Source organism: Thamnophis sirtalis, unplaced genomic scaffold, assembly GCF_051295495.1.
Source record: "Thamnophis sirtalis isolate CommonGarterSnake01/CBP01778 unplaced genomic scaffold, rThaSir2_p1.2 scaffold_9, whole genome shotgun sequence".
NCBI classification, from domain to species: Eukaryota; Metazoa; Chordata; class Lepidosauria; order Squamata; family Natricidae; genus Thamnophis; species Thamnophis sirtalis.
The window spans coordinates 20,457,385-20,485,223 of record NW_028261389.1 but is presented as its reverse complement, the minus strand read 5'-3'; the positions used below and the strand labels follow the sequence as shown (position 1 = coordinate 20,485,223).

Here is a 27,839-nt window from a genome sequence, read left to right as displayed (position 1 = left end):
CATGGAAGGTGGGCGGAGCCTCCTGCATCTGCCACTACCGGTTCTCCTGAATCAGAGAGAACCGGCTGAATACCACCTCTGTTGTGTATCCATAGAGGACAGCCAGCAATGGAACATGCATTGATCTATTATGAAAACCCCCTTTTAAAAATAAGTAAGCAGCAAACATAGACCTTCCTCCTCCTATATGAAGTGAATTGGACTAAGCAAGAGTGACTGGCCCAAAGTCACCCAACTGCCTTTCATGGCTAAGGCAGGACTTGAACTCACAGTCTTCCAATTTCTAGTGTGGTACTTTAATGACTAAACCAAACTGGCTCACATATTAATGTGCGACTGGATATGAAGCCGCAATAGCATTAGGCAAATGGAGTGAGTAGAAGGGAATTTTAATTTCTTTGTCTTGGCGATAATCTTGACCTACCGCCATTTTTTTTCAAGCTTTATTTTGCAGTTCAGAGAAAGTCAATGCTATTCATTTATCTGGCAATGCAATATAAATAAATCTCAATCTTCAGCTCCTTTTCAAAATGGACTGCAAATAATATATGCATGTGTGTCTGTGCCTGTATATGTGTGTGTGTGTGTGTGTGTATGTATGTATGTATGCATATACATATATACATATATACATATATACATATATACATATATACATATACACATATACACATATACACATATACACATATACACATATACACATATACACATATATACATATATACATATATACATATATACATATATACATATATACATATATACATATATACATATATACATATACACATATACACATACACACATATACACATACACACATACACACATACACACATACACACATACACACATACACACATACACACATACACACATACATACATACATACATACATACATACATACATACATACATATATTTTGTTGTATTAATGTAACAAAAAGGCAATAGTAAAAATATTGGGTTTCTGCCTGGATGGTCTCTTGTGACGAGCCGAAGGACAGAGAATGGAAGTAGTGATCTTCCTCCCATATTTGAGCATACCGGGGGTTGTAAAAATCATATATAGCCCAGGTTCGAATCCCAGTAAGGGTATGGCTAGCTGATGAGAGCTAAATAGCTTGAAATAGATCTATACTAGTCTCCCTTTATTTATTTATCAGCACAAATTAAAAAAAACAAACACACACACACACACACACATATATTTGTGTGTGTGTGTGTGTGTTTGTGTGTGCCCGCGCGCGCATATACGGTATAAATATGTGTGTATATTGTATTATATATATGTGTGTGTGTGTGTGTGTGTGTGTGTGTATGTATGTATGTACGTACGTACGTACGTACGTACGTACGTACGTACGTACGTATGTATGTATGTATGTAGTGTTCTTTTGAGAATGGGCATCAGAATTTCATTTTTAATGTGTGCCAGTGTCCACATAGAAAAAGTGACAATAAAGCTTATCTTAACTAGAGTTGTGGTTGTTTTAATTAGAGTTTTACTCCATTTTCCAAGAGTTAGAATCCCAAATCTGGTCAGGCTTCAACTGGGGGATGCTAAGAGTTGAAGACCACACATCTTAAAATTGCTGAAATTGAGAAATGCTTAGATCCATGATGGTGAACCTATGGCACACGTACTACAGGTGGCATGCGGAGCCCCCTCTGTGGGCACATGAGCCGTGCATGCACTCGCCTCCTGCCAGCCAGCTGATTTTCGGGTCTCTGCTGCGCATGTGCAGAGGGCTGTGGGGGGGCATGCAGTAGACATGTGGGAGTGGGGTGGGGGATGCACATAGGCAGGGAGAGTGGGAGTGCAGGGTGGGGGTATGGTGCCCCCCCCTGTGCCCAATTTTTGGTCCCAGGAGGCTTCAGGGAGGCCTAGTAGGCCAAAAATGGGGCAGGGGGGTTGCCCATGCCTGTGCGAGGGGTAGGGAAGGGGGAGCACAGAAGGGCGACACATGCCTGTGCAGGGAGGTAGGGCATGCGGGGTGTGTGTGTCATACCCTTATTACATTATGGGTTTGTGACACACACTGTCGCACAATCGCACACACTTTCAGCACGTGACGACAAAGAGGTTAGCCATCACTGCTTGAGGTGATCCCAAAATGCTAAGGAAAGTCAGATCATGTTAATCTTTGGATGGGAGATTATTAGAAAATCCTAGACTGGGAATTTGCAAATAATCTAAATGAGGGCCATAGTTTGCAATGTGTTGTTACCAAGAAAAGTTTCAGTGTCACACAATACTATTCGAAGGTGTTTAAAATTGTGCTTTAAATATCTACTCTATAAATTCCCCTATAACATGTTTTTAATGCCACAAGATGGCACTCTTGGATATTGTCTAACTCTCATCTGATGCTCCTGTATTCCTGATATTTTCAAAAGCAGGTCTTATTTCGTTTCATTTTTTTAAAAAAAATGTTTTTCACTATGTCTGTATGTAAAAAAAGGCTTGATGTAACCAAGGGAATTGCTAGCAGATGCCGAGCCAAGTTTCAGAAAACAAGAGAACCAGAGAGAAACTTGATGGGATTTTTTTTTTCCCGTTTAAGCATCAGAGTACAATTTGTTATTTCTGGGGTAACATTCCGCCAGTCAATTTGCATAATTGCTTTAAACCAAGCAACTGTTTTGTGACACAGTGCAAAATGGGTGATTTAGGCTGCTAACTGGTAAAAAGCCTCAAAGCTCATTAAATTCAATACAGGAAAAAAAAAACCACCTGAATTGATTAGCAACAGCTTTCCAGGCTCACTTGCAATTGGTGGCTTTAACTTTTCAAGTCCTGAATATTTTAAAAGTTTGGCTAATTACTGGTATATCTGTTTCTGAAAAGGCCTTTTTAAAAACGTTTTGAATTCTGAGAGATGTGAATCCAAAGATGCTTTCTTTTTATCAAAAGCCAACTAGACTTTGTTGGTTTTTTTAAAAAAAACTTTTACTTTGAAAATGTTTTGCTTCTCACCCAAGAAGCTTATTCAGTTCTAACTAACTTGTAGTATGTATATGTGTATATGTGCGTGTGTGTGTGTATATATATGTGTGTGTATGTGTGTGTGTGTGTGTGTGTGTGTGTGTGTGTGTATGTATGTATTTCAGCGAGGTCACCAGCCTGAGGATGGCGAGTGAGACCTCGCCGAAATGTTGCCAAGACAATCTCAATCTTACACGGGAAAAGACCCGAATACAACAAGACCACAGATACACACACTCACACAAACACACATATATCAGTGGAGGGTTTCAAATTTTTTTAGAACCTCTTCTGTAGGTGTGGCCTGCTTTGTGGGAGTGGCTTGCCGGCCATGTGACCGGGTGGGAGTGGCTTGTCAGCCATGTGACTGGGTGGGCGTGGCCAACTTGTAAAATGTGGTGAAACTCACTTAACAACGTTCTTGCTTAGAAACCAAAATGTTGGCTCAGAAACTCTGGCATTTGAAGCACGTAAGTCTTAAAGCTGTCAAGTTACAAGACCCTTGCACCCCTAACCCTTTAGAAAAAAAACCCAGGGATGTTCAAACTTGACAGCTTTAAGACTTGTGGACTTCAACTCCCAGAATTCCTCCTTTTGCTCTTCATCTTGATAATGTGTGGACGGGCGGGGGGAGGGAGCTGGAACCGGTTCTAAACGGTACTGTAGATTTGTGGAACCTCTTCTATAGAAGAGGTTAAAACAGGCAGGAACCTTTATGTATGTATGTGTGTATATATATACACTCACACATACATACATACATACACACACACACACACACACATACATACATACATACATATATACATACACAGTACTGTGCAAAAGTTTTAGGCAGGCATGAAAACATGCTGTAAACAAAGAATGCTTTCAGAAATATATATATAATGATTGTTTATTTCTATCAATTTCCAAAATGCAAAGTGAGCGAACAAAAGAAAAATCTAAATCAAATCAATATTTGGTGTAACTACTGTTTGCTTTCAAACCAGCATCAATTCTCATAGGTACACTTGCACAAAGTCAGGGATTTTGCAGGATTATAGTCAGGTGTATGATCACCTAATTATACCAAACAGGTGCTAATGATCATCAATGTCACAAGTAGGTTGAAACCCAGTCATGAACTGAAACAGAAACAGCTGTGTAGGAGCTTAAAACTGGGTGAGGAACAGCCAAACTCTGCTACCAAGGTGAGATTATGAAAGACAGTTGCATATCATAGCAACATTGAGCACAGCAACAAGACACAAGGTAGTTATAGTGCATCAACAAGGTCTCTCCCAGACAAAGATTTCAAAACAGACTGGGGTTTCAAGATGTGCTCTTCAAGCTCTTTTGAAGAAGCACAAAGAAACGGGCAACGTTGAGGATCGTAGACGCAGTGGTCGGCCAAGGAAACTTAGTGCAGCAGATAAAAGACACATCAAGCTTATTACCCTTCAAAATCAGAAAATGTCCAGCAGTGCCATCAGCTCAGAACTGCAGAAATCAGTGGGATCCAGGTAACCCATCTATTGTCTGGAGAAGTCTGGCCAGAAGTGATCTTCATGGAACAGTTGCAGTCAAAAAGCCATACCTCCAACATGGGAACAAGGCCAATTAACTAAAGTATGCGTGAAAACATAGGAACTTGGGTGCAGAAAAATGGCAGCAGGTGCTCTGGACTGATGAGTCAAAATTTGAAATATTTGGCTGTAGCAGAAGGCAGTTTGTTCATTGAAGGGCTGGAGAGCGGTACAATAATAAGTGTCTGCAGGCAACAATGAAGCATGGTGGAGGTTCCTTGAACGTTTGGGGCTACATTTCTGCAAATGGAGTTGGCAATTTGGTCAGGATTAATGGTGGTCTCAATGCTGAGAAATACAGGCAGATACTTATCCATCATGCAATACCATCAGGGAGGCATATGATTGGCCCCAAATTTATTCTGCAGCAGGACAATGACCCCAAACATACAGCCAAAGTGACTAGGAACTATCTTCAGTGTAAAAAAGAACAAGAAGCACTGGAAGGGATGGCATGGCCCCCACAGAGCCCAGATCTCAACATTATCGAGTGTGTCTGGGATTACATGAAGAGACAGAAGGATGTGAGAAAGCCTACATCCACAGGAGATCTGTGGTTAGTTCTCCATTCTCCATATAATCATTATTTATATTTCTGAAAGCATTCTTTGTTTACAGCATTTTTTCACACCTGCCTACAACTTTTGCACAGTACTGTATATATGTATATATACACACACATACATATATACACACATACACACACACACAAACACACACACAGACACAAACAGACCAAGGGAAACATTTTCACAAGGAAATAGAACAAAAAAGTCTAGTTGACTTTTAAGAAAAAAAGAACCTTTAGGACAATCATGACCTGAATGATTGAGAGCCCCCATAGACACATAGAATAGAATAGAATAAAGAAAGGGACCTTGGAGGTCTTCTAGTCCAACCCCCTGCTTAGGCAGGAAATCCTACACCACTTCAGGCAAGTGGTTTCCAATCCCTTTTTAAAAACACCCAGTGTTGGAACATTTACAGCTTCTGGAGGCAAGTTGTTTCACTGATTAATTCTTCTAACTGTCAGGAAATTTCTCCTTAGTTCTAAGTAGCTCCTCTCATCTTGATTAGTTTCCACCCATTGCTTCTTGTCCTACCCTCGGGTGCTTTGGAGAATAGCTTGATTTCCTCTTCTTTGTGGCAGCCCCTGAGATATTGGAACACTGCTATCATGTCTCCCCTAGTCCTTCTTTTCATTAAACTAGACATACCCAGTTCCTGCAACTGTTCTTCATATGCTTTAGCCTCTAGTCCCCTAATCATCTTTATTGCTCTTCTCTGCACTCTTTCTAGAGTCTCCACATCTTTTTTTACATTGTGGCGACCAAAACTGGATGCAGCATTCTAAGGATGGCCTTACCAAGGCATTATAAAGTGGTATTAGCACTTCACATGATCTTGATTCTGTCCCCGCAGCCTAGAACTGTGTTGGCTTTTTTGGCAGCTGCTGCACACTGCTGGCTCATATTTAAATGGTTGTCCACTAGGCCTCCAAGATCCCTCTCACAGTTATTACCATTGAGTGAGGTACAACATATACTGTACATGACTCAGTAGCTTCTGTAAAATAAGTACTACCTTCCTCACTATATCTGATTTTAGTAGAGGGATTGGGTTTAGAATGGAGTTTGACTTTGCCAAAATAAAGCGGTTGGTATGGCAAAAGCAATTTCTGTTTCTTGAGTGAGTCCACTTTTATTTCTGCTCCTGATAATAAATGATTGACTAGGAAGTGCTTGATCATAGAGAAGCATTTTAAAAATCTATCTTCATGATTTTTTTTAAAAAAAACCACTTTGTCCTCTGTTTTCTTTCACTAGGCTTGAATTGTACAGAAAAATGCCAAATCTGCGAATACTGGCTTGTGGTGGCGATGGAACAGTAAGGCTGATTCCTTTTCATTAGCTTTCTTTGTAACAGTTAGGAGGTACTACCAATGATTGTTGGTGAAATTATTAAAATAAACTATCCTGTTTCCCTGAAAATAAGACCTCCCCGGATATTAAGTCTAATTGGGCTTTTGAGTGCATGCCCTAAAATAAGCCCTCCCCTGAAAAAAAGCCATCCCTGAAATATTGCAACACAGCAGCAGCCACGAGGTGACCACACTCACCGCCTCCTGGACCTCAAAAATAATAAGAGCTCGCCGAAAATAAGGTCAAACGCTTATTTTGGGGGTCAAAAGAAAATAAGACCCTGTCTTATTTTCAGAAAAACACAGTGGGCTTTAACTGTTTTTAATTGACTTTAATAATTGCATTTTCTGATTGTTAGCTTGGGTTTTAATTGTGTACATCACTTGGAGTCACATGTAAGAGAAATGAGTGTCTATATAAATTAAATCAATCAATCAATTAATCAAATCTTGCAGATTATAGTTATCTCTTTCTCTTTATCCTTCTATTACTCTATGTATCCCTCCTTCTTTTCCCTCCTCCATCCCCCCCTCCATCCCTCCCTCTGTCTCTCTCCTTGAGAAATAATATAATATTAAAGAATGCACTACTTCTAGCTGGTCAATATCACTTATCAAAAGCTTGAAACATATTTTAATGAGGGTTAATCACTCACTCCATTCACACATGCTTGTCCAACATTTGTCTTGTAGAACAGAGTATTGATTGGGTTGGTGGGTTTTTTGTGTGTGAATGGAATGATTTAAATTTTGTTTATTTTATTTTATCTCTGCCTTGTTCTATTCACACAAGCCGATTATGTTGCAGTAGTCAGGTATTCATCATGATAGCATGATAATACCGAAGTCTGCAAAAATCAAACAATCCCAATGCTTATGTGCTCATAGAATCCTACAAATGCTTATTGTTTGGTTTGATTCTTCCTTTTCTTTTTTTCAAAGATGGCTTTCTAAAATATATTTATGGGGGACAGGGCTCATCTGTTTAATGGATCTGGAGCTCATCTGTGCCACAGGGTTGGATTTATTGCTTTCAATATCTTTTCCCTTGCATTTCATATTTTGATCAAATGGGGGCACTGCTGTCACATCAGTATGAGCAGTGCCTGATTTATCTTTCTTGAGATTATATTTGAAGGAAATTAATGTTGTGTTGTTCCAAAAGCCATTACATTTAAAAATGAAAATCTTGTTCAAATGGATCTAGTGAATATTCAGTAAGACTACTTATTACTTTGCATTATTGAAAGGAAACAGAAAGGAGGAGATTTTTCTCGTGTCCCTGTTCAGAATTAACCTTTTTTTCTGATGATAAATGAAATATTGTCGGTTCAAATTCTTCTTAGCCTCAGATTTTTCCATCAAGCTTCAAAACTAAACAGATGGTATCCTATCCCAAATCCAAAATACAGTCCTGAGGAATTAAGTCTCTGTGAATTTAGGAATGTCATTTCCTAAAATGTTAAAAGCAAAACTCAGCCATATTTAGAACTCCCAAAGTTTTATATATCCAAAAACAGGTTTTGTTTTTTATATATATCAAAAAACCTGATTCTAAAGCAGGTCAATTCAATTTTATTGATGCTGTTCCCCATAATTTTCAATGGCGGCCATCTCACTGACTGTTCTTATGGCAAATCTCTTAAATATTCTTCCTTAACTAATATGAATTGGCGGTTGGGAGGGGAATGGGGGAAATATAGATACACTGTTATTGACATCTAGACTCCTGGTGGCATAGTGGTCAAACTGCAGGCAAACTCTCCCTACAGTTTAGAGCTTGATTTTGATGGGGCTCATGGTTGACTCCATCCTTCCATCCTTCTGAGATTGGTAAAATGAGGTCCCAGATTGTTGGGGACAATGTGCAAATAATACTTACATTATAAACTGCCCAGAGAGTGCTACAAAGCACTACGGAGTGTATATAAGTGTAAATGCTATTGCAATTGCAATAGCAACCCCGGTGGCGCAGTGGTTAAAGTGCAGTACTTCAGGCTACTTCTGCTGATTGCTGGCTGCCTGCAATTTGGCAGTTCAAATCCCACCACACTCAAGGTTGACTCAGTCTTCCATTCTTCCGGGGTGGATAAAATGAGGACCTAAATTGTTGGGGGCAATAGGCTGACTCTGTAAACTGCTTAGGGCTGTAAACACTGTAAAGTGGTATATAAGTCTAAGTGCTGTTGCTATTGCTTTTGCCATATACTTTTCTCTTGGACAGGATGAAAGCAGAATGCATTACATTCTTCAGTTATACCGTACATCATATCATTCACAGAGAGAACAAGCTATGGCTGGTGTAATATAGTTCATTCTTTGTCCAGTGATCATTCAGATTTTTGCAGTGCAGATATGGTAGCCCCACACCTGTAGCTGTAATTCCCTCATCCATCTATTTCCATGAGCGTTCAGGTTCGGAGTCTTCCTCGTCAATCTCTTCCAGGAACCACACACTGGCAGGAATGAACAGCACTGTCTAGAACTGCAACCATAAAACTCTGGTTAGACCCATCTTTCCATATGGTCTAGAAATTTACTTCCAATTCTGTAACTGTTGATGCTTAGGTTGGCTGGATCCTCTCCATTCTGGATGAGTTACAGTTGAATCCCCAGCCTCCTGTGGCTGTACTTCCACTCGGCACTGGGAATGATCTTGCTCGCACTCTCAACTGGGGAGGGGTAAGTCTGAATACAGGTCTGACTGGTTGTCATTTCACTTTTTGTTGAAAGTGAAGGAAGAGATTCAAACTGTGGATGGAAATGTATAAAACATATTCTTCTAATTGGTGCATTATTTTTTATGCATAGAGTAGAAAGTTTCCACTTCAACTTTCACTTTTCTCCCAACCCCCCAACCCTCCAATTAAATGAAATAAACACAACCATGGCTGGCCTAGTTAGCTACTTGGCCGTAGGCTTATTATTATGATTCATTCCCAGTATTATCTAATATTTGCAAAACTTTACCCATAATATTTTATGGTGCTCTGTCTTCTCCATGTACCAATGATGGGAATTGTGAAGATTTAATTAGCTGCTTTTGAGTAAATATTGATGACTATCCCACAGACTAATCAATTAATCATTTATTAATATTGATCATTTACATCTGCCTATTTCTCTGTTCTACTTTAGGGGTATACTGATGAACCTGTTGCGAAAATTCTCTGTCATGTAGAAGATGGCGCCATCGTTCAATTAGATCGTTGGAATCTTCAAGTGGAGAGAAACCCTGATTTGCCGTCAAATGAACTTGAAGATGGAACACATAAGGTTGGCGTGAAATCTTTCTCCTTAAAGTAGACTAGAATTGGGAGATCAGAGATCATGAAGAGTGGCTATGGAATATTTCTAGACATAGAATCCTAGTATTTCTTCATTTTTGACCGGTCTCTGTTTATTTGCTCCACTAAGTTGGCAATTTCTTGTTTTCAGACCTGTCAACAATTAGCCAGTAAGCTAATAAAATAAAACCAACCCACTAGTGAAAGTGTTAAGAGTCCTATTTATTCAAATCCCTTATACATCTACTAGCAATTCCAATTTATGGTCAATTTGTATGAGCATGAGTAGACAATTTTGTTCCAAAATTACACCACTTGTACCTGAAATAACAAAGTCAACTTTGCTTAGTGAGTCATAGTGTTTGCAATTCTATTTTATTTTTCTATATTGCCTTTTCTACAAAGTCTCTTTCTTTTTTCTTTTTTTTTACTTCTGATCTCATCACTGCAGCTCCCTCTCAATGTTTTCAATAATTACTTCAGCCTCGGATTTGATGCCCATGTCACGCTGGAATTCCATGAATCTCGAGGTGAGAGAACTAAAGCTATCTCTCTCAAAGTGTGCCTCTAGAAAAAAAGGATTAGATACGCTTAACATGTGCCCTAAAGGTGGTCCCTATGTCTTTAATGCCTACGGAATAGATAGAATTTTGCCAGCTGTGAAGTTACAGTGTAGAGGGGATGAAAAGGGGGGTGAAAATTGTTCCTATTCTTAAGAAAATAATAGACGAGTTAAAGAAAAGGGTAGATGTTAGTTCATCTTGAGTGAAAATATGTATTGTATTTATGGTTAATTTCTACAAATAGTATCAGCAATAGCTAAAGGATTATCATGTGCCAATGCTCTGAATGAAATAAAGATACTGCTGATATTTAGCCAAATGAAGAGGAAAATGTTAGCTGATTTTTATCTATTGTGAAGATTTCAACAAACAATACATCCCAAATCACGGTCAAATTAACAGCTACCACTATAGAGATGATTTATTTCGGTTCCACCACAAAAGCGCGTAGGACAAAATCGCGCTCGACAAAAGCGCGCTGTGACGTCATCACAGCGCGACGAAAAAGATCGAAAAAATGTAAAAATAAAGCTAAAACCTTCCCCTAACCCCCCCAAACCTAACCCTAAACCTAACCCTAACCCTAACTCTTAACCTAACCCTAAACCTAACCCTAAACCTAACCGTTAAAGTAACGAAAAACGTAACGCTAACCCTTATCCTAACCCTAACGCTAACGCTAACGCTCTAAAGCTAACCCTAACCCTTACCCTAACCCTAACCCTAACCCTAACCCTAACCCTTACCTTTATGTGAATCGGCTTGCTTTAATTTAATTTTTATTAATTTTTATTTGAATTTTTCGATCTTTTTCGTCGCGCTGTGATGACGTCAAAGGCGCGATTTTGTCGATCGCGCTTTTGCCGTCCGCGCTTTTGACGGGTCACGTTTATTTCCAGTTCGGAAAACATATAAACATTTAGAATAATCTTGTCTCGCTAATTTTGGCTGTTTCAAAAAAGGAAAACCAGACTAATAGAGACCAGCAGAGAATCTTAGATTAGTATTCGATATTTCATGCCAAATATGTTTTATGTAGGTCAGCTGAATCAGACTTGGCACGACATTTGCAGTCTGATTTCATTGAAAATTCTGTATAAGTCGCCCCTTCCCCCACCCCTAAAAGAGTGTGGAAATGTTGGAGTGTCTTATACACCTAAAATGGCCATTTTTGCCCCCCCCAGGACCCCATTTTTGTGAAAAACGGGTTGTTCTTTGCAAAAACGGAGGTGTTTTTGCCTTCCCCCACTCCCCAGAAGCATTCTGCAGGCTTCAGCAGGGCTGGAGGAAGGCAAAAATGCCCCCATTTTTGCAAAAAATGGCCTGTTTCCCACCTGTTTTTTGCAAAAACGGGGGGATTTTTGCCTTCCCCAAGCCCCGCTGAAGCCTGCAGAGTGCTCCTGGGGCCAGGGAGAACAAAAACTTTTTTTTCTTATTTATTTCATTGAAATCTTGGTGTATCTTATACACCGGCACGTCTTACAGTCCGAAAAATACAGTAGGTATCACTTCACAGTGCTTTCGAAAACTCTCTGAGCACTTTACAGAGTCAGCATGTTGTCCCCAACAATCTGGGCCCACGTTTTACTGACTTCAGAAGGATGGAATGTCGAGTCAACCTTGAGCCCATCAGGATTGAACTCCGAACTGTGGGCAGAGTTTGTTTACAATACTGCATTCTAACAATCTGCTTCATGTAAACAAAGTATTCTGTCTTACAATAAGTAGTATCCTTCTAGTAATAAAAATCTGAACACGATTACTGTAGATGATAGATGGAATAGCTTTGAGGGCTTGGAGATAGGCCTCTACCAAGAAAATGATCAGATAAAAAAAACCTGAGTTGGGATCAGGATTGTAGCCTGAGAAAATCTCTCAGATAAAAGCTTCTTATGAAGAAGGGATGGGAAGGAAAGGAAAGGAAAAAGCCCAATCAGCCTTTCAAGATTCTGTTACTATAGTTTTACAATAAAAGTAGTACTGACCTACATGACATTGGATTGTTATTCTGATCTACCCCTAAAGGCTGACAATTACCAAGGCAAGCATTCATGAATCATATTATGTCATCCTTTATGGTAAGCCAAATGCCACGTACACCTACCATTACTTTTATTAGAATGGATCTTGCAAGTGTAAATATGCAAGTGTAAAAACTGCCACAAAGTAGAGGGAGTCAACTTATTCTCCAAAGCCTCTGAGGACAGGACAAGAAGCAAAGGGTGGAAACTAATCAAGGAGAGAAGCAACCTAGAACGAAGAAATTTCCTGACAATGAGAACAATTAATCAGTGGAATAACTTGCCTCCAGAAATTGTAAATGCTCCAACACTGGAGGTTTTTAAGAAGAGATTGAATAACCATTTGTCTAAAGTTCTTTAGGGTTTCCTGCCTGAGCAGAGCATTGGATTAGAAGACCTCCAAGGTTCCTTCCAACTCTGTTATTCTATTCTATTCTGCTTCCCCACCTCCCTCTTTTATCTTCTTGAGAATTAGGAGGGTGCCTGTCTGAGATGTCTTCATAAACCCTTCATATGGGCTTAAGCCATGTCTAACTGTTTGTTGCCTTATCAAAGTCTCTATATATAGTGTCTGTGTATTACAATTAATTCAAAGTCTGTGACCTGTGGAAAAATTAGATTTCATTCCTCCAGTTTGGGAATTATTACAATTGTAATCTAGAGCATCTGAAAGGCACTAGTTTATCAAAAGTTGCATTGCATTAGAGCGGGGGTGTCAAACTCAAGGGCTGGGGGCTGGATCCGCCAACAGGGTGTTTAGATCTGGCCTGCAGGACCACCCTGGAAACAGAGAAAGACTGGACTGTAGTGCCTCTGCAAGGAAAAACAGAGTTCAGGGGGGGCTGCATGTGACCCTCTTGGGCTCAGTTTCCACTGGCAGAGGCTTGCATGAGGCCATCGCAGCTGAAATGGATCTCGGGGACTCATTTTCTCTGGCAGAGCACCTGAGCCACCACAGGTGCCCCTGACACAAGTTATGTTGAACTGGTCATGTTCACCAGAGCTGGTTGCTAATATTTTTACTACCGGTTCAGGTACACTTGTACACACGTGCGCACAACGCTTTTGCGCATGCACAGAAGCGTCCGGGCGGGTGGATGGAGCCTCCCGCCACTGCTACTACTGGTTCTGGCGATCCGGGCCTAACCGGCAGCAACTCACCTCTGATGCCCACGCTGGCCATGCCCCCTCCCAGCTTCCCCCCAAGGTCAAACAACCCTGATGTGGCCCTCAATGAAATTGAGTTTGACACACCTGCATGAGAGTATGTGTGTGGATGGTGGGAGAATACACTGACAATACCTAAAACTGTTTAGAATCTGGATGATTTATTCCTATGAATTTGGAACATCAAACCTTAATTGTCCTTCTTTTCATGCTAGCATCAAGCCCAATTGAAAAGGTTTCTCTCCTCAACACCTCATTTTTCTTGACATGCCAGATTAAATAAAGGTCTGTCTCCTTGATGGAAAGAGCGAATGCATGTTTTTCTTTCCCCATGTTACAAAGGCAGCAAGCAGTCCAATTCATAATGAAGTCTCGTGGAAAGGCAAATAAATGACAAGGTTGACAGTAGCACTTTTATTCTGTAGGAACACGGGCTGCAATCCTTGCCAAATATGCTTGCAGCTAAATATTTTGACTGATGCTTTCTGCGTTGGAAGATTTATTTAATAATGAAGCCATAACACTTAATAAAGGATAAATGAATGTTATTCCAGAGATGTCAGTGTAATACATGCATATGCATTTCAATAAACAGAGAAGAGAGAAAAACTATGGCAAGACAAGCTGTATATTTTAAAGCAAGAATTTAGTCAGATAGCACCTATGTTTTCTCTTAATGCTGTTCTCTTCTACACACAACTCTGCTTTAACATAATAGGGGGAAATTAGATTTTTAAAAATAGATTTTGCTATATTCTTATTGTGTACTAGGTGATAACCTGGTGTTTCCCGGGTATTTGTTTATAGAGGGAAAATGTCCAGACCAAATGTAATTTTTAATGTTGGATATTCCTGCTTACCAGAGGGAGATATCTTATGGAGTACTGTGAAGCCGTTAGCATGGCAACTCCACTGCACTGTACAGTAGAAGCCATTTTACAGCAGTACAGTAGAAGTCGTTTTAAGGCACAACAGGCTATATCTTAACACCCCCCCCCCCCCGAGGGATGTTAGAGATGTTAGAGGTGGCTCTGACTGGATGGTGGGGAGCTGAAGAAGCTTCTTGGATGAGAAGCAAAATGTCTTCAAAGAAAAACAAGAAATCCAGTTGCCTCTTGAAAAAGCATGTTTGGGATGTTTGGGACAATCCTGACCTGGATGACTGAGAATCTTCATAGCTATTTGAATTTGAAACACTGAGATTTATGGCTAGGCCTGACCTGTGAAGCCTGACAGCAAGTAAAAACAGGATAGTTAATAAAATCGATTTGATTTATATTTATCTAAAATTAAACAACATTAATATGGTTGCTTTTTAATAATTTATGTAATAATGTTCTCTTTCTGCCATATTAAAATTGTACCTTGGCATCAACTATTACAAGTTTTCGGGGGCTGCAGCTATCTCTCCTATAAACTATGCAAGTCAAGAATTTTGCAGCCTTAGAAAATTGGTAATTCGGTAATATGCTAGTCTTTGAGATACTATTATTCTTTCTCTCATTTCTTAAGTAAATATTCAATCTTCCTTGAATTATGGAAAGGCACTTCATTACTTAATTTAGATAACACTTCTTCACTGCCAGTTCATATCACCATTTTGATTCATTGTTATTTCTTGAAAAAGCTAAGTGTGTAAAGCCAATGTAGTGTTTAATGGACTTTGTAAAAAGAGTTTTTAAATTCTGCTTTCTCTTTCTTCCTTGTTACAGAGGCAAATCCTGAAAAATTCAACAGCCGATTTCGAAATAAAATGTTTTATGCCGGGGTGAGTTGATATAGTCTCTTTTTTTCCTCTGATTGCTGTTTTGTTATTATTTTGAGCAATTGGCAATAAATAAATATAAATAAATAAATAAGATGTTGAGACTCTAGAAAGAGTGCAGAGAAGATGATTAGGGGACTGGAGGCTAAAACATATGAAGAACGGTTGCAGGAACTGTTCGGGTTAATGTCAGGATTCCAAATAACATCCCAAATTAATTCAGAGTCCAAGGCAAAATATTGCTCAAAGCTCCAATTTATTAAGAGAGTCATGTTGGCACATCTGGGAAAGCCCGAATCTGAGCTTCCTGGGTTTTCCCCACCTAGTTGTAAGTTCATGATCTTGCCCCCACACCTACAAGTCCATCACATGGTCCAATCTTCCACTGCCATACTGGCAGTTCTACCCATCCAGTTCCAATCAGGTGCAGAGGTGTATAGAGACAAAGAATGACCTTGGATTCTAGGAAGGAATTTTATTTTGGCTACATAGCATTTTACTCCGTACCATCCGCACTCTCATTTCCCCCCATTAGAAACAGCATAGTAAGATAATAGAAAGTGTGGCAGGCCAAAGATCCAGAAAGGAATATGGCTGCAGGCCTGACATGTATGTTTAGTCTAATGAAAAGAAGGACTAGGGGTGACACGATAGCAGTGTTCCAATAGCTCAGGGGCTGCAACAAAGAAGGGGGAGCCAAGCTACTCTCCAAAGCACCTGAGGGCAGGACAAGAAGCAATGGGTGGAAACTAATCAACTTAGAATTAAGGAGAAAATTCCTGACTGTTAGAAGAATTAATCAGTGGAACAACTTGCCTCCAGAAGTTGTGAATAGTCCAACACTGGACTATTTTTAAGAAGAAGTTGGATAATCATTTGACTAAAGTGTTGGTATAGGGTTTCCTGGCTAAGCAGAGGGTTGGACTAGAAGACCTCCATGGTCCCTTCCAACGGTACCCTACCCTACCCTACCCTACCCTACCCTACCCTACCCTACCCTACCCCTATTCTATTCTATTCTATTCTATTCTATTCTATTCTATTCTATTCTATTCTATTCTATTCAAGCCATTATCCTGCTAAGAGCATGGTCCTAGGCATATCTAATGAGAAAAATGTCTATTGAGTTCAGTAGGACTTACAGCTACTGATATCTGTATATAGAATTATTGCATCGAAGGTTTAAAAAGGAACAAGTGTAAAATTATATACATTCTAATAGAAAAGAAACATTAGGTACTGTTCCTGCAACATGTAGTTTAGATGAGGAATCAGAAAAACATGTTATATAAATTTTCACCTATCGGTATGCTTCTATCTAAATATTATTTATTAGGTTTTTTTTAAAAAATCCCTTTTATTATTTTATAAGTAATCCAAGGAAGCAAACATATACAGTACACCTTCCTCCTCCTGTTTTCCCCAAAGCAACAGCTCGGTGAAGTTAGAAAGTGACTGGCCCAGGTCACCCAGCCAATTTTCATGCCTAAGACAGGACTAAAACACATAGACTCTAGCTTGATGCCTTAACCCAAGAGTGTCAAACTCAAAGGCCCGGGGGCCGGATCTGCCTGCAGGGTGCTTAGATCTGGCCCGCAGGGCAGCTCTGGAAACAGTGAAGGACCAACTCGTGGTGCCTCTGCCAGCGAAAATGGAGCTTGTGAGTGGCCTTTCCAAGCTCTGTTTTTGCTGGTGGAGGGCTGACCAAAAACAGAGCCTTGACGAGCTGCCAACATTGGCCATGCCTCCCTGGCCACTGAGGTCAAACACAACCCTGATGTGGCCCTCAGTGAAATTGAGTTTGACACTCCTGTTGTCAAACCATGCTAAGTGTATCCAGTTATGGGTATTACTTTGACTCTTGCTGCATATAAATGGAGCAGACATTACTTATATAAATATATGCGCACGTGCGCGCGCGCACACACACACACACACACACACACACTCACACACTCACACAGATAAAGATAGATAGATAGATAGATAGATAGATAGATAGATAGATAGATAGCTCTGTGTGTGTGTGCACATGCGTATGTTCCAGCATAACTCTGCAACGAATTTCAACCAAACTTGGTACACAGATGTCTTACTCTCTGGAAACAAATACTGTGGAGGTAAGACATCCCTAACACCCCTTGTGGTGTGTGTTTCTTTGAGATACAGCCTGTTGTGCTTTAAAATGGCTTCTACTGTACAGTGCAGTAGAGTTGCCATGGTAACTGCTTCACAGTACTCCACAAGGGGGCTCCCTCTGGTAAGGGGGAAAATCCAACATTAGAAATTACGTTTGGTCCGGACATTCCCTCCCACATAAATAAATACCCAGGCAGCGTCATGTTATTGACTAGTATTTTTATAATTGTTGTCATGGAAAATAAGTCATAATCAAAAGTAGAAATCATATACAGTACTTTGTTTTGTACAGACTGCTTTCTAAGGGGCAAGTTTACTTAAAGTTTGCACTTGATGTTCTAGAAACACTGTCAAGAATTTCAGGAAAAATTATATTTCACCTTTCTGTATTGCTTCTGTTCCTGTAATCTAGGCAGCTTTTTCAGATTTCCTTCAGAGAAGCTCTAGAGATTTATCCAAACATGTGAAAGTTGTGGTAAGTATAATAGAGTATTTTGTCTCTTTTAATGACTATAATCTGGGAAATGACCTGTCAGCTTGAACACTTGATCTGAAGCCTAGGAAAAACATTGAAGACATTTTATTCATATTAACATGAGTGAAGGCCATTTTCATTTACATGAACATTTATATCACCATGAACGAAGGTCCTGGGTTGGGTGCCTGAATCGACCATTTTTAATAGAAACAAGACTTTGATGCCTTTAAATGAAAACAAATGATAAAGACAGGGAAACAATTTCAGCGGATACACTATCTTATTTTCTGGGCATGATTGAAATCTCCTTGTTTGTACATTTATTTATGCACATGGAATTTATTAAGGTTGTGCAAATCTTTGAGTGGGGCTTTGCTAAGAAAGTATTGAGAAAACCACACATTACTCATATTTCACCTGCTTCATTTTTGTCCTTGGGCACTAGGAGTAGCTGGAAGAGGCTTTTCCACATCAGCTGCACCTGCAAAGTAATATCTTCTGGCTTTAAGAAGTGCTAAAGAAAGCTATGATCGACTGATTATGTGCCATCAAGTCATTTTCAACCCTTAGTAGCCACATACATTTTCCCCATGGTGATCTGTCCCTAACCTGGTCCTTCAAATTTTGTAATGGTGCCCTCCCCCATTGTCATGGTAACTAAGTCCATTTACGTGGCTGCTGGTCATTGCCTTCTTCTCTTTACTTCAACCTTTGCCAGCATTATAGCCTTTTCCAGAGAGCTGGGTCTTCACATAATGTGTCCAAAGTACAAGAATTATTTGAACCTGGACATTTGTGCCTTGAGTGCTTCTAGAGAAATTTGTAAGGTGACCAACCCCCACCCCCACCACATTTCAGTGGAAAAAATGAGAGATTCCTCACACAGGTCTAATCTTTCTTGTTTGCAGCCTTACCTAGCAATAAATAATAAAATAAATAAAATAATAAATAAAAATTAAATTTTAAAAAAGAATAAAAATAATACAGTAAAAATAAAAAAGAATAAAAATAATACAATAAAATAAAAAAGAATAAAAATAATACAATAAAATAAAAAAGAATAAAAATAATACAATAAAATAAAAAAGAATAAAAATAATACAATAAAATAAAAATAATACAATAAAATATATGATAAAATAAGGTAGGAGAAACAAGATGCTGGGTAAGGTATTTTTATTGACTTATAGAATTTTGGAAAAGTGTGTGCATTATTAATGTGCTTCAGTGTGAATGGTCTCAAGCCAATTCTGATTTTGTCCAGAACTGACTGCTTGCCTTTTTTCCTAGCTGGCTGAACTTTTTTACATGGTGAAGGATATCCTTCTGCGTGACATAACCTAGAATTACATTGTTTAAAATCTGGGTTTGTACAATACACTACCAGGGGTTCCCCAACCCCCGGGATGCAGGCAGCCTGCAAGACCATGTCCACTCCAGTCTGCAAAAAAATCTTTGTCTATGGAGCTGGTCCCTGGTGCCCAAAAGGTTGGGGGCCCCTGCATTAGACTAAGCTAAAATGGGAATGGATTGTTCATGATTCAGAAGATTGTAGGAATCTACAATTACTCTGGTACTATAGCCAATCACCGTGTTAAGCTATTATAGAAAAATAATTTGCTTAGGTATTTGTGCCCTGTGAGAAGAAGTATTGTCTTAACTCAGGTTTTTAACTCAGGTTTTTAGGATGTTGTATGAATCTACTCTAGGTGCATGATTCAATTAGTCACTGAAACGACCTCACTTCTTATGCTTTCAGTTCCCCCAAACCTGGCAGAACATTTCTCCTAGGTAACATTGATGAATTGTTAGAGTAACAACATAATGACCCCAGTGCAGAGCCCCTAGTACAGGGGTGACAAATTCAATGTCATTGAGGACTGCATCAGGCCAGGGTGGGCGTGGCCAGCTTGACATCACTCGTGTCGGGGGCATCTGTGGTGGCCCGAGTACTCTGCCAGCGAAAGCATGCTTCCGAGCTCTGTTTTCAGCTGTGACAGCCTCCTGCTGCCCTCTGCCAGTGAAAACAGAGTTTGAGGGGCTGCACCCCCCCCCCCAGGCCATCGTGGCTGAAAACAGAGCCCGAGAGGGCCACGCACAGCCCTCCTGAGCTCTGTTTTTGCTGGCAGAGGCACTGTGGGCTGGTCCTTTGCTGTTTCCAGGGCGACCCCGCGGGCCAGATCTAAGCACCCCGTGAGCCAGATCTGGCCCCCTGGCCCTGAGTTTGACACTCCTTTTCTAGAACTTCGCCAAATGGATTTTGTTACACCAATAAGCATACTGCTGAAGATAGAAGGTACTTAGGAATAGAAAAGGTGTACTCCCAAGTATTACAGTCTTCAACTTGGTATCTTCCAAAGTACCTGTCCACCTGCCAGATCCTCTGAGGTAGGCATTCCAATCAAATAACTTGAATCTTGTACTGCAACCTACTGAGATTCTACACCTGTTTGTAGCTTCAGGGAACTCTGATTTGTATTGTATATCCACAACTCCAAAACTACTGTGTTTTCCCAGGTTCTTATTTTTTTTGACCCCCGAAATAAGCACTTGGCCTTATTTTTGGGGAGGTCTTATTATTTTTGAGGTGCAGAAGGCGGTGAGGATGGTCACCTCATGGCTGCTGCAGTGTTGCAATATTTTCAGGGCTTATTTTGGGGGGAGGGCTTATTTTAGGGCATGTACTCAAAAGCCCGATTGGGCTTATTATCTGGGGAGGTCTTATTTTGGGGAAAACAGGATGCTCTTTTCTCAACTTTCAAGATCCTGTTTCTCATCAACGGATTACTCTGTTATGAAGTTTGTTCATGTTTGCTTTCATTTTCTTTCTCCTACTCTCTGGCAGTGTGATGGGACTGACTTGACTTCTAAGATTCAAGAGCTGAAATTTCAATGTATAGTATTTTTAAACATACCCAGGTAATTTTTTTTTAATTCTAGGAGTCATATAATGGAATCTTTGTTAGATGTTTCAAAAGAGTGGAAAACAGGCATGCAAAAACATTGTATACATTTACTTTAATGTATTTATTTATTTGGTTTATCCTGTCTGTATTTTTTGTCAACTCAAGGCAGAATGCTCCCTAGTGCCCCCACTTTCCATTTTCCCCACAACAACAACCCTGTGAGGTGTGTTGGGCTGAGAGAATGTAGTTCACCCATCTAATTTCCATGTTTAAGAGACAACTAGAACTTACAGTCTCCTGGTTTCTAGGCCAGCACCTTAACCACTACACCGTAATGGCTCTCAACTTTAGTGCGTCAGTCTACCAAATATTTCAGGCAAACTGTGATTGATCTTGTTTGTCTGAGGACCACTAGTATCATTTCGACTTTTTTAATAGATCTTCTCATTCTTCCTCTCTTCCTGTTCTTTAATTCAAAAGCTTTCCTAGCCACTTATGAATGCTATGGTCAAAGTTTATTTGTTGAAGGCCAGCAGATAAAATCAGTTATGAGTCCAAAGAAACACTCAAATCTAACCTGTATTGTTTTTTTTAATATTCAGATCAGCAGATTTTTCTAACCCAAATCTTGTTTTGTTTAAGCTTCAGCTTTCTCCAAATAAATAAAACAAAATGTATTTATTAGGAATTTATTAGGAATAGTAGAAGAGTAGGTAGCCTGCATAATGTCAGGGTTGCTGCCGAAATCTCCTGATGTGATTTTATGAAGTGCTTGAAAACTCTGCTTGTGAATTTTACTGAAGGTTTCGTGTCTGAATGAACTTGGTCTTATTGAGCTCAGGAGGGGGAGAGACACAGATTTATTCTGGTGCTTTTTAAAAAAAATCTGATTTGCTCTTCTTGTATGATCATCTGCCTTTCTTCAAATCTATACTCTTTTTTTCGTATTCTTCCTTCACAGTTTTTTTTTACTTATAATTTGGCCACTGTCAATCTTTTTCTCCAATAAGATTGAAGTTTTTCAACATTTCCCATCGTGCCTTTAATTCCCCCTATGTAGATTAAAAGGGCTCAGTGGCTAAGACGCTGAGCTTCTCAGTGATCAGGAATGTCAGCAGTTTGACGGTTTGAATCCCTAGTGAGCTCCCGTTACTTGTCCCAGCGTGGTGCCAATCGAAAGCACGTAAAAATGCAAGTAGAAAATAGGGACCACCTTTGGTGGGAGGGTAACAGTGTTCTGTGCGCCTTCGATATTTAGTCATGCCAGCCACATAACCATGGAGATGTCTTTGGACAGCGCTGGCTCTTCAGCTTTGAAATGGAGATGAGCACTGCCCCCTAGAGTCAGGAACAACTAGCACATGTGTGCGAGGGGAACCTTTACCTTTACTTTATGCACAATTAAAACAAAATCCCGTTTTATTTCTGCTGTATGTTTGATCATGAAAGAGCCAGCTTCTTCATTTCATGAGTGGATGTGAAATACTGTGTTTGTTGTTAGAATATTGTGGATATATCATACAGTATTATAATAACACAGCACTTCTCTGACCCAATTTTTAAAAAGTATTGTCACACTAGCAGCCCATAAAACCCTACCCTCGTCAATGAGTCAATGTGTCCACCAGAAAAGTAAGGTAATACAAGATTTGGACTTTTGTTAGAATATTTTTTAAAGTAGTGTTTGAGAATTTTTATTTTTAAACTGAATAGGGTCAGCACAAGTTCTCAATATATTTTTTTCCTGGACCATCTGGAGATGGTTATGCTGACCTTCATCTGTGCTGTATCAGACCTTCTATGCAGGAAGAGCATTTCATAAATATATTGCAATTGAAAAAAAAAAAGCTAGTTTGGTATAATGGTTATAATGCTACAAATGGAAAGTCCAGTTGGTTTTTGTTTTGCCTTAGGCAGTAGGTCAGCTGGGTGAGTTTCTCTCCCTCTCAACTCTAAGAAGAAGATAGTGGCAAACCATTTTTGTTGTCAAATGTCAAGAAAATGACATACACTTGTCCAGACAGTTGCCAGGACTCAAGAGTGATTTAAAGATGTGTGTGAGTGTGCATTCACAGATACACAAACAGACATATTTCTTGAAGCCTTCTGGCTATTTTTGTGTGTGGAGTTAATGGTTTTCAAAACAATTGGGAATTCATGGGGTGCAGGCTACATGTGTTTTCCAGTACACGTTGCCAAAACTAGAGGGTAACAGGGCTGGATTTTAGTGGTATGATTTGGCCATTTGTTTTGGATTATTTTAAGAAATGTCTTACCATCATCAAATGGGACACGGTGGCTCAGTGGCTAAGACACTGAACTTGTCGATCAGAAAGGTCGGCAGTTCGGCGGTTAGAATCCCTAGCACCATGTAACGGAGTGAGCTCCCATTACTTGTCCCAGCTTCTGCCAACCTAGCAATTCGAAAGCACGTAAAAAATGCAAGTAGAAAAATAGGAACCACCTTTGGTGGGAAGGTAACAGTGTTCTGGGCACCTTCAGCGTTTAGTCATGCTGGCCACATGACCATGGAAATATCTTTGGACAGCGCTGGCTCTTTGGCTTTGAAGCGGAGATGAGCACTGCCCACTAGAGTTAGGAACAACTAGCACATATGTGTGAGGGGAACCTTTACCTTTACACCATCATCAGAAGACCCCCAGAAGGTCAGAAGTCTGAACTGAAGCCCTTTCAGTCCTTCAAATGCTACCCACCTTGATCCAAAGTAATCATTCTCACTGCTTTCCTATTATTCGAACAAAATAAACATATGCATTGATATGCTTATCTATTGATCAATAGTAAATTCCTAACAGTACCTGAGAGACTCACAGACTTCTATTTTGCAATAAACTGAAGATGACTGTATGCATAGTATAGCCCAAAACTTGTTGCCATGATCATGACCATTGCTGCCTCTGTGACCTTCTCTTCCACTGCCCCAATATCTCACTTGGGAGGTTCTTTCCCCAATGTGAGCCTCCATGAGTAAGGATCTATAGATATCACCTATGTCAACCACTATTTGAGCCTAAAAAAGCATATCAGATAAGAGTGATTCAGTCTCAGAATACCAGCCTATATTGATAAAATTATTCCGAAGTGTTCTTATTTTGAGCCATCAAAATGGATAGGCAGTTTGAGAATTCTCCAGAACATCAATTCTAATTCTAATCTGCTTTTGAAGGCACATATTTCTCACCCATATTTTGCATTATATTCAGAGAGCTGCATCAAAGTACAAGATTATACCACCGAGAATGGGAGGACTGCAGATGGTGGGTCAAGTTCAGTCTGTTCCTTCCAACACAACTTGAATATTTTGGTCTCATGAGGGAACCTGCTCTGGGATTTACACACTTTTCTACATCAAAATAATCTAACTGTGGTGCCATGTATTTCTATCTCAGTTGAAAGAATGAGTCTTCACTCTGTGAATCCTTCCTATATCCATGGAATGGAATGGAATAGAATAGAATAGATGAACATAATTAGTCCCTGCCTCAAAGGCAAGTCTACATTCTATGTGGAAAAGTGATTTTTTTTTCTGAATCACTGTAACAAAGGAAAAACCTCTAGACATCGTTTGTACAGAACAAAGCTACATATGTGCTTGATTATATAAGTTTCTGATGAAGATAAAATTGGCTGAATGTTCACTGAAGTCCTAACAGCCTCAACTTCTTTCTATAGGTATTGTGCTGGCACAATGCCCTGGGGTAATCCAGGAGACCATAGAGAATTTGAACCTCAGAGACATGATGACGGTTACATTGAGGTCATTGGATTCACCATGGCATCCTTGGTGGGTACTTTTTAAAATAAATTTCTTCTCATACTAGTTACTCAGCTATTACAGCAAAAGAGCAAAAGCATACAAAATGAATTAAATGGCAATTGGCAATAAAAATTATGCATCTGTAGAGGGACGCGATGGCTCAGTGGCTAAGACACTGAGCTTGTCGATCAGAAGGTTGGCAGTTCAGCGGCTCAAATCCTTAGCACTGCGTAACAGGGTGAGCTCCCGTTACTTGTCTCAGCTTCTGCCAACCTAACGATTTGAAAGCATGTAAAAATGCAAGTAGAAAAATAGGAACCACCTTTGGTGGGAAGGTAACAGCGTTGCGTGCGCCTTAGGTATTTAGTGACCATGGAGATGTCTTTGGACAGCGTTGGCTCCTTGGCTTTGAAATGGAGATGAGCACCGCCCCCTAGAGTTGGGAACGACTAGCACATATGTGCAAGGGGAGCTTTTACCTTTACCTTTATGCATCTGTATTGGATATATTTGTCAATTTAAGGAAACAATGCAGGATGGTTAAACACTATCCACTCCTATGCTTGAAAAAATTGTTTGCAAGCAACTGATTTCTCTCTCTACTTGATATTTTTCTTCTTGGTACTGGTTTTGAGATGTGGCAGATGAGGATACTGCAAGGAGCAATTATTTTTCAAAAGATTGTCCCTCATGCCATGAAAATATCTCCCACATTTAATCCCTCCCAATCTAAACAATGGATGAAGTAGACTTCCTGGTTGCCTACTGTTGTAAAAAAAAAGCCCTTAGGAGGATTTATCTCATGATATCAGGACTGAACTGAAGACAGCTGTTGTAGGCTACTAGCAAGTTAACTGTGTAATGAAAAGTGGTATATTGGCCACATAATTTGGCCATCTTCTATTTAAGATAAGGCAAGAAGTGCACACACCATCTAAGAATCTTTTAAAACTTTATTTTATTTTGGAAAGGGAAGAAAGGAAGATCTTCATATAAATATTTCCTCTTTTCTCCTCCTTTATGCCATGGAAAGGCTGCTCTTCAAGTAGGAGGTCATGGAGAGAGGTTGCATCAGTGTCGAGAAGTGACTCTACTGACGTATAAGTCCATCCCCATGCAAGTGGATGGGGAACCATGTCGGCTGGCTCCATCGCTCATCCGAATCTCCCTTAGGAATCAGGCCAATATGATGCAGAAAAGCAAGAGAAGAACATCCATGCCTTTGCTCAATGAGTAAGTTGGTTACATGTACTTTTTGGTATAGGCAAAACTTAAATGTGAGATGTCACAAACGTGAAGTGAAGCTGCAACAAGAGTCAGGAGTGAATTAAGGATGTAGCAACTATAGTGAATCTGTATAATGTTGTATGGAAAATTTGAATGAGGCCCCTTCTTTTTCTCAAAGCTTGTCCCTCCTGTGCCTCCATATCCTGTAATGACTGCCGTGCTCCATATTATGTATCTTGCACCGAAAGATAGAAGAGATCATGCAACAAAATTTTCAGAACTGACCTTGTAAAAATGAATCTCTAATAACAATTAATCACACTAGTCTCTTTCTTTTAAATTAAGAATCCTTTAAATTCTTTTCTCCAGTAAGCCCTAAGACAACGTTTTAAGGTGATTCAGTAATAATAAGCCAGGAAGCTAGGAAATAAAACTCTGAATGTTGAATACTCACTGTTACAAGAAAGTTTAGAAAAAATAGTATTCTGTAATATGGCAAACACATAACATATCAACTATGGCAGGGGACATCACTAGTAAAGTAATTATATCCTGTACTATAAGTCATGAGGTTCTTCAAACTGGAACATTCTAGGTCAGGGGTGTCAAACTCAAGGCCCATGGGCCAGAGGGTGCTTAGATCTGGCTTGTGGGGCCATCCTGTAAACAGTGAAGGAGTGACCTGCGGTGCTTGTACCAGAGGGCTGCAGGATGTCGAGCTGGCCATGCCCACCATGGCCATGCCCATTTACCCCCCTGAGGTCAAACACAACCCTGATGCTGCCCTCAATGAAATCGAGTTTGACGCCCCTGTTCTAGATGCATTGAGATTATAAATCTTTGGAATGTTATGACTTGCATTCCAGACACATCTGACAATACTGTCATGAAGAACGCCGCTTTATGGATTTTTAAATTGTTATTGGGTCATGAGGATGGAAGCTCATATTTTCAAGAAACAAACTCTTCTGAAAATTTCTACACTCAACCATAGGTTCTGATGTCCATTGTGTCCCGTAGAAGAGGCATTTTTCCACCTCATAGTACTATCACCATATATGATAGCTAGATAGCTGGAATCATGCATTTAATAAAATCTATTATTTTCACCTAGAATCAAGGATGTTGAAAGTAGTTGTTAAAGCTGGCAGCTGTTTCTGCTTTGTGTTTGTTCTTGGTGCAGGGAAATGATGTAATGCAAGAATTATGACATATGAGCCTGTCTCAAGAAAATTGTGCGTGGTCCTGTCAGCTTATTTGGATCTGAGCATTTGTTGGATGGATTGAGACTGCATTTTGTTTTCATTTATCATGTTTTTACTATACAGAGTGCCAATGGCTCTACAAAATGTATATACAGATAGTTATTTGCAAAACGTATTGATAGCTGACCTGGATAAAAGACACTGTTCTTGGACATGTGGTACAATATTTGAGTTTTTGAATCCACAATGCCTATCTTCATACTTCAGCTTCTATCACAGTATTTATCAATCTTGCCAACTTTAAGATCTGTAAAGTTTCACCCCCAGAATTTCCCAGACAACATGCTTAAGTGTTGAAATCCACACATCTTAAAAGTTGCTTGGATTGAGAAACAATGTTCTATCTGAACAGTTTGGTAGAAACCGTAATGAAGTCACATATGCCAAGATATCATTATGCAAATTATTGTCTATGGAGAGTCTCTGTCATCTAGGTCATGGTTGTCCCAAAGGTGCTTTTTCAAAAGGCAACTGGGCTTTGTTTTTCCTTGAAGACATTTCGCTTCTCATCCAAGAAGCTTCTTCAGTTCAAGGGAAACATCTTCAAGATTTCAAGATTTAATGAATTTGTATGCCGCCCAATCCCGAAGGACTCTGGGCGGCTTACATAAAAACAATTTAAAAATACTAAAAAAATTAAAATACAAAGACAAAGCAAGTTAAAAGAACACAACATGCACTCAATTCTTAGTGGGGCTGGAACTCAATCAAGGATCAGCAGCCCCAGGCCTGCCGGAACAGCCTGGTCTTAGTAGACTTTT

General features: G+C 39.7%; 1 protein-coding gene across 1 annotated transcript in view; it reads left to right on the top strand.

Annotated features, from left to right (window-relative positions):
* The window catches only part of DGKI (diacylglycerol kinase iota), a 316,253-nt gene that overhangs the window by 173,468 nt on the left and 114,946 nt on the right, over nucleotides 1-27,839 (top strand). Inside the window, 9 exon segments of the mRNA XM_087722998.1 lie at nucleotides 6,388-6,448; nucleotides 9,051-9,164; nucleotides 9,621-9,758; nucleotides 10,221-10,299; nucleotides 15,233-15,288; nucleotides 17,837-17,899; nucleotides 20,748-20,821; nucleotides 24,502-24,613; nucleotides 25,620-25,819. Coding sequence (XP_087579124.1) covers nucleotides 6,388-6,448; nucleotides 9,051-9,164; nucleotides 9,621-9,758; nucleotides 10,221-10,299; nucleotides 15,233-15,288; nucleotides 17,837-17,899; nucleotides 20,748-20,821; nucleotides 24,502-24,613; nucleotides 25,620-25,819 — 897 coding nt within the window.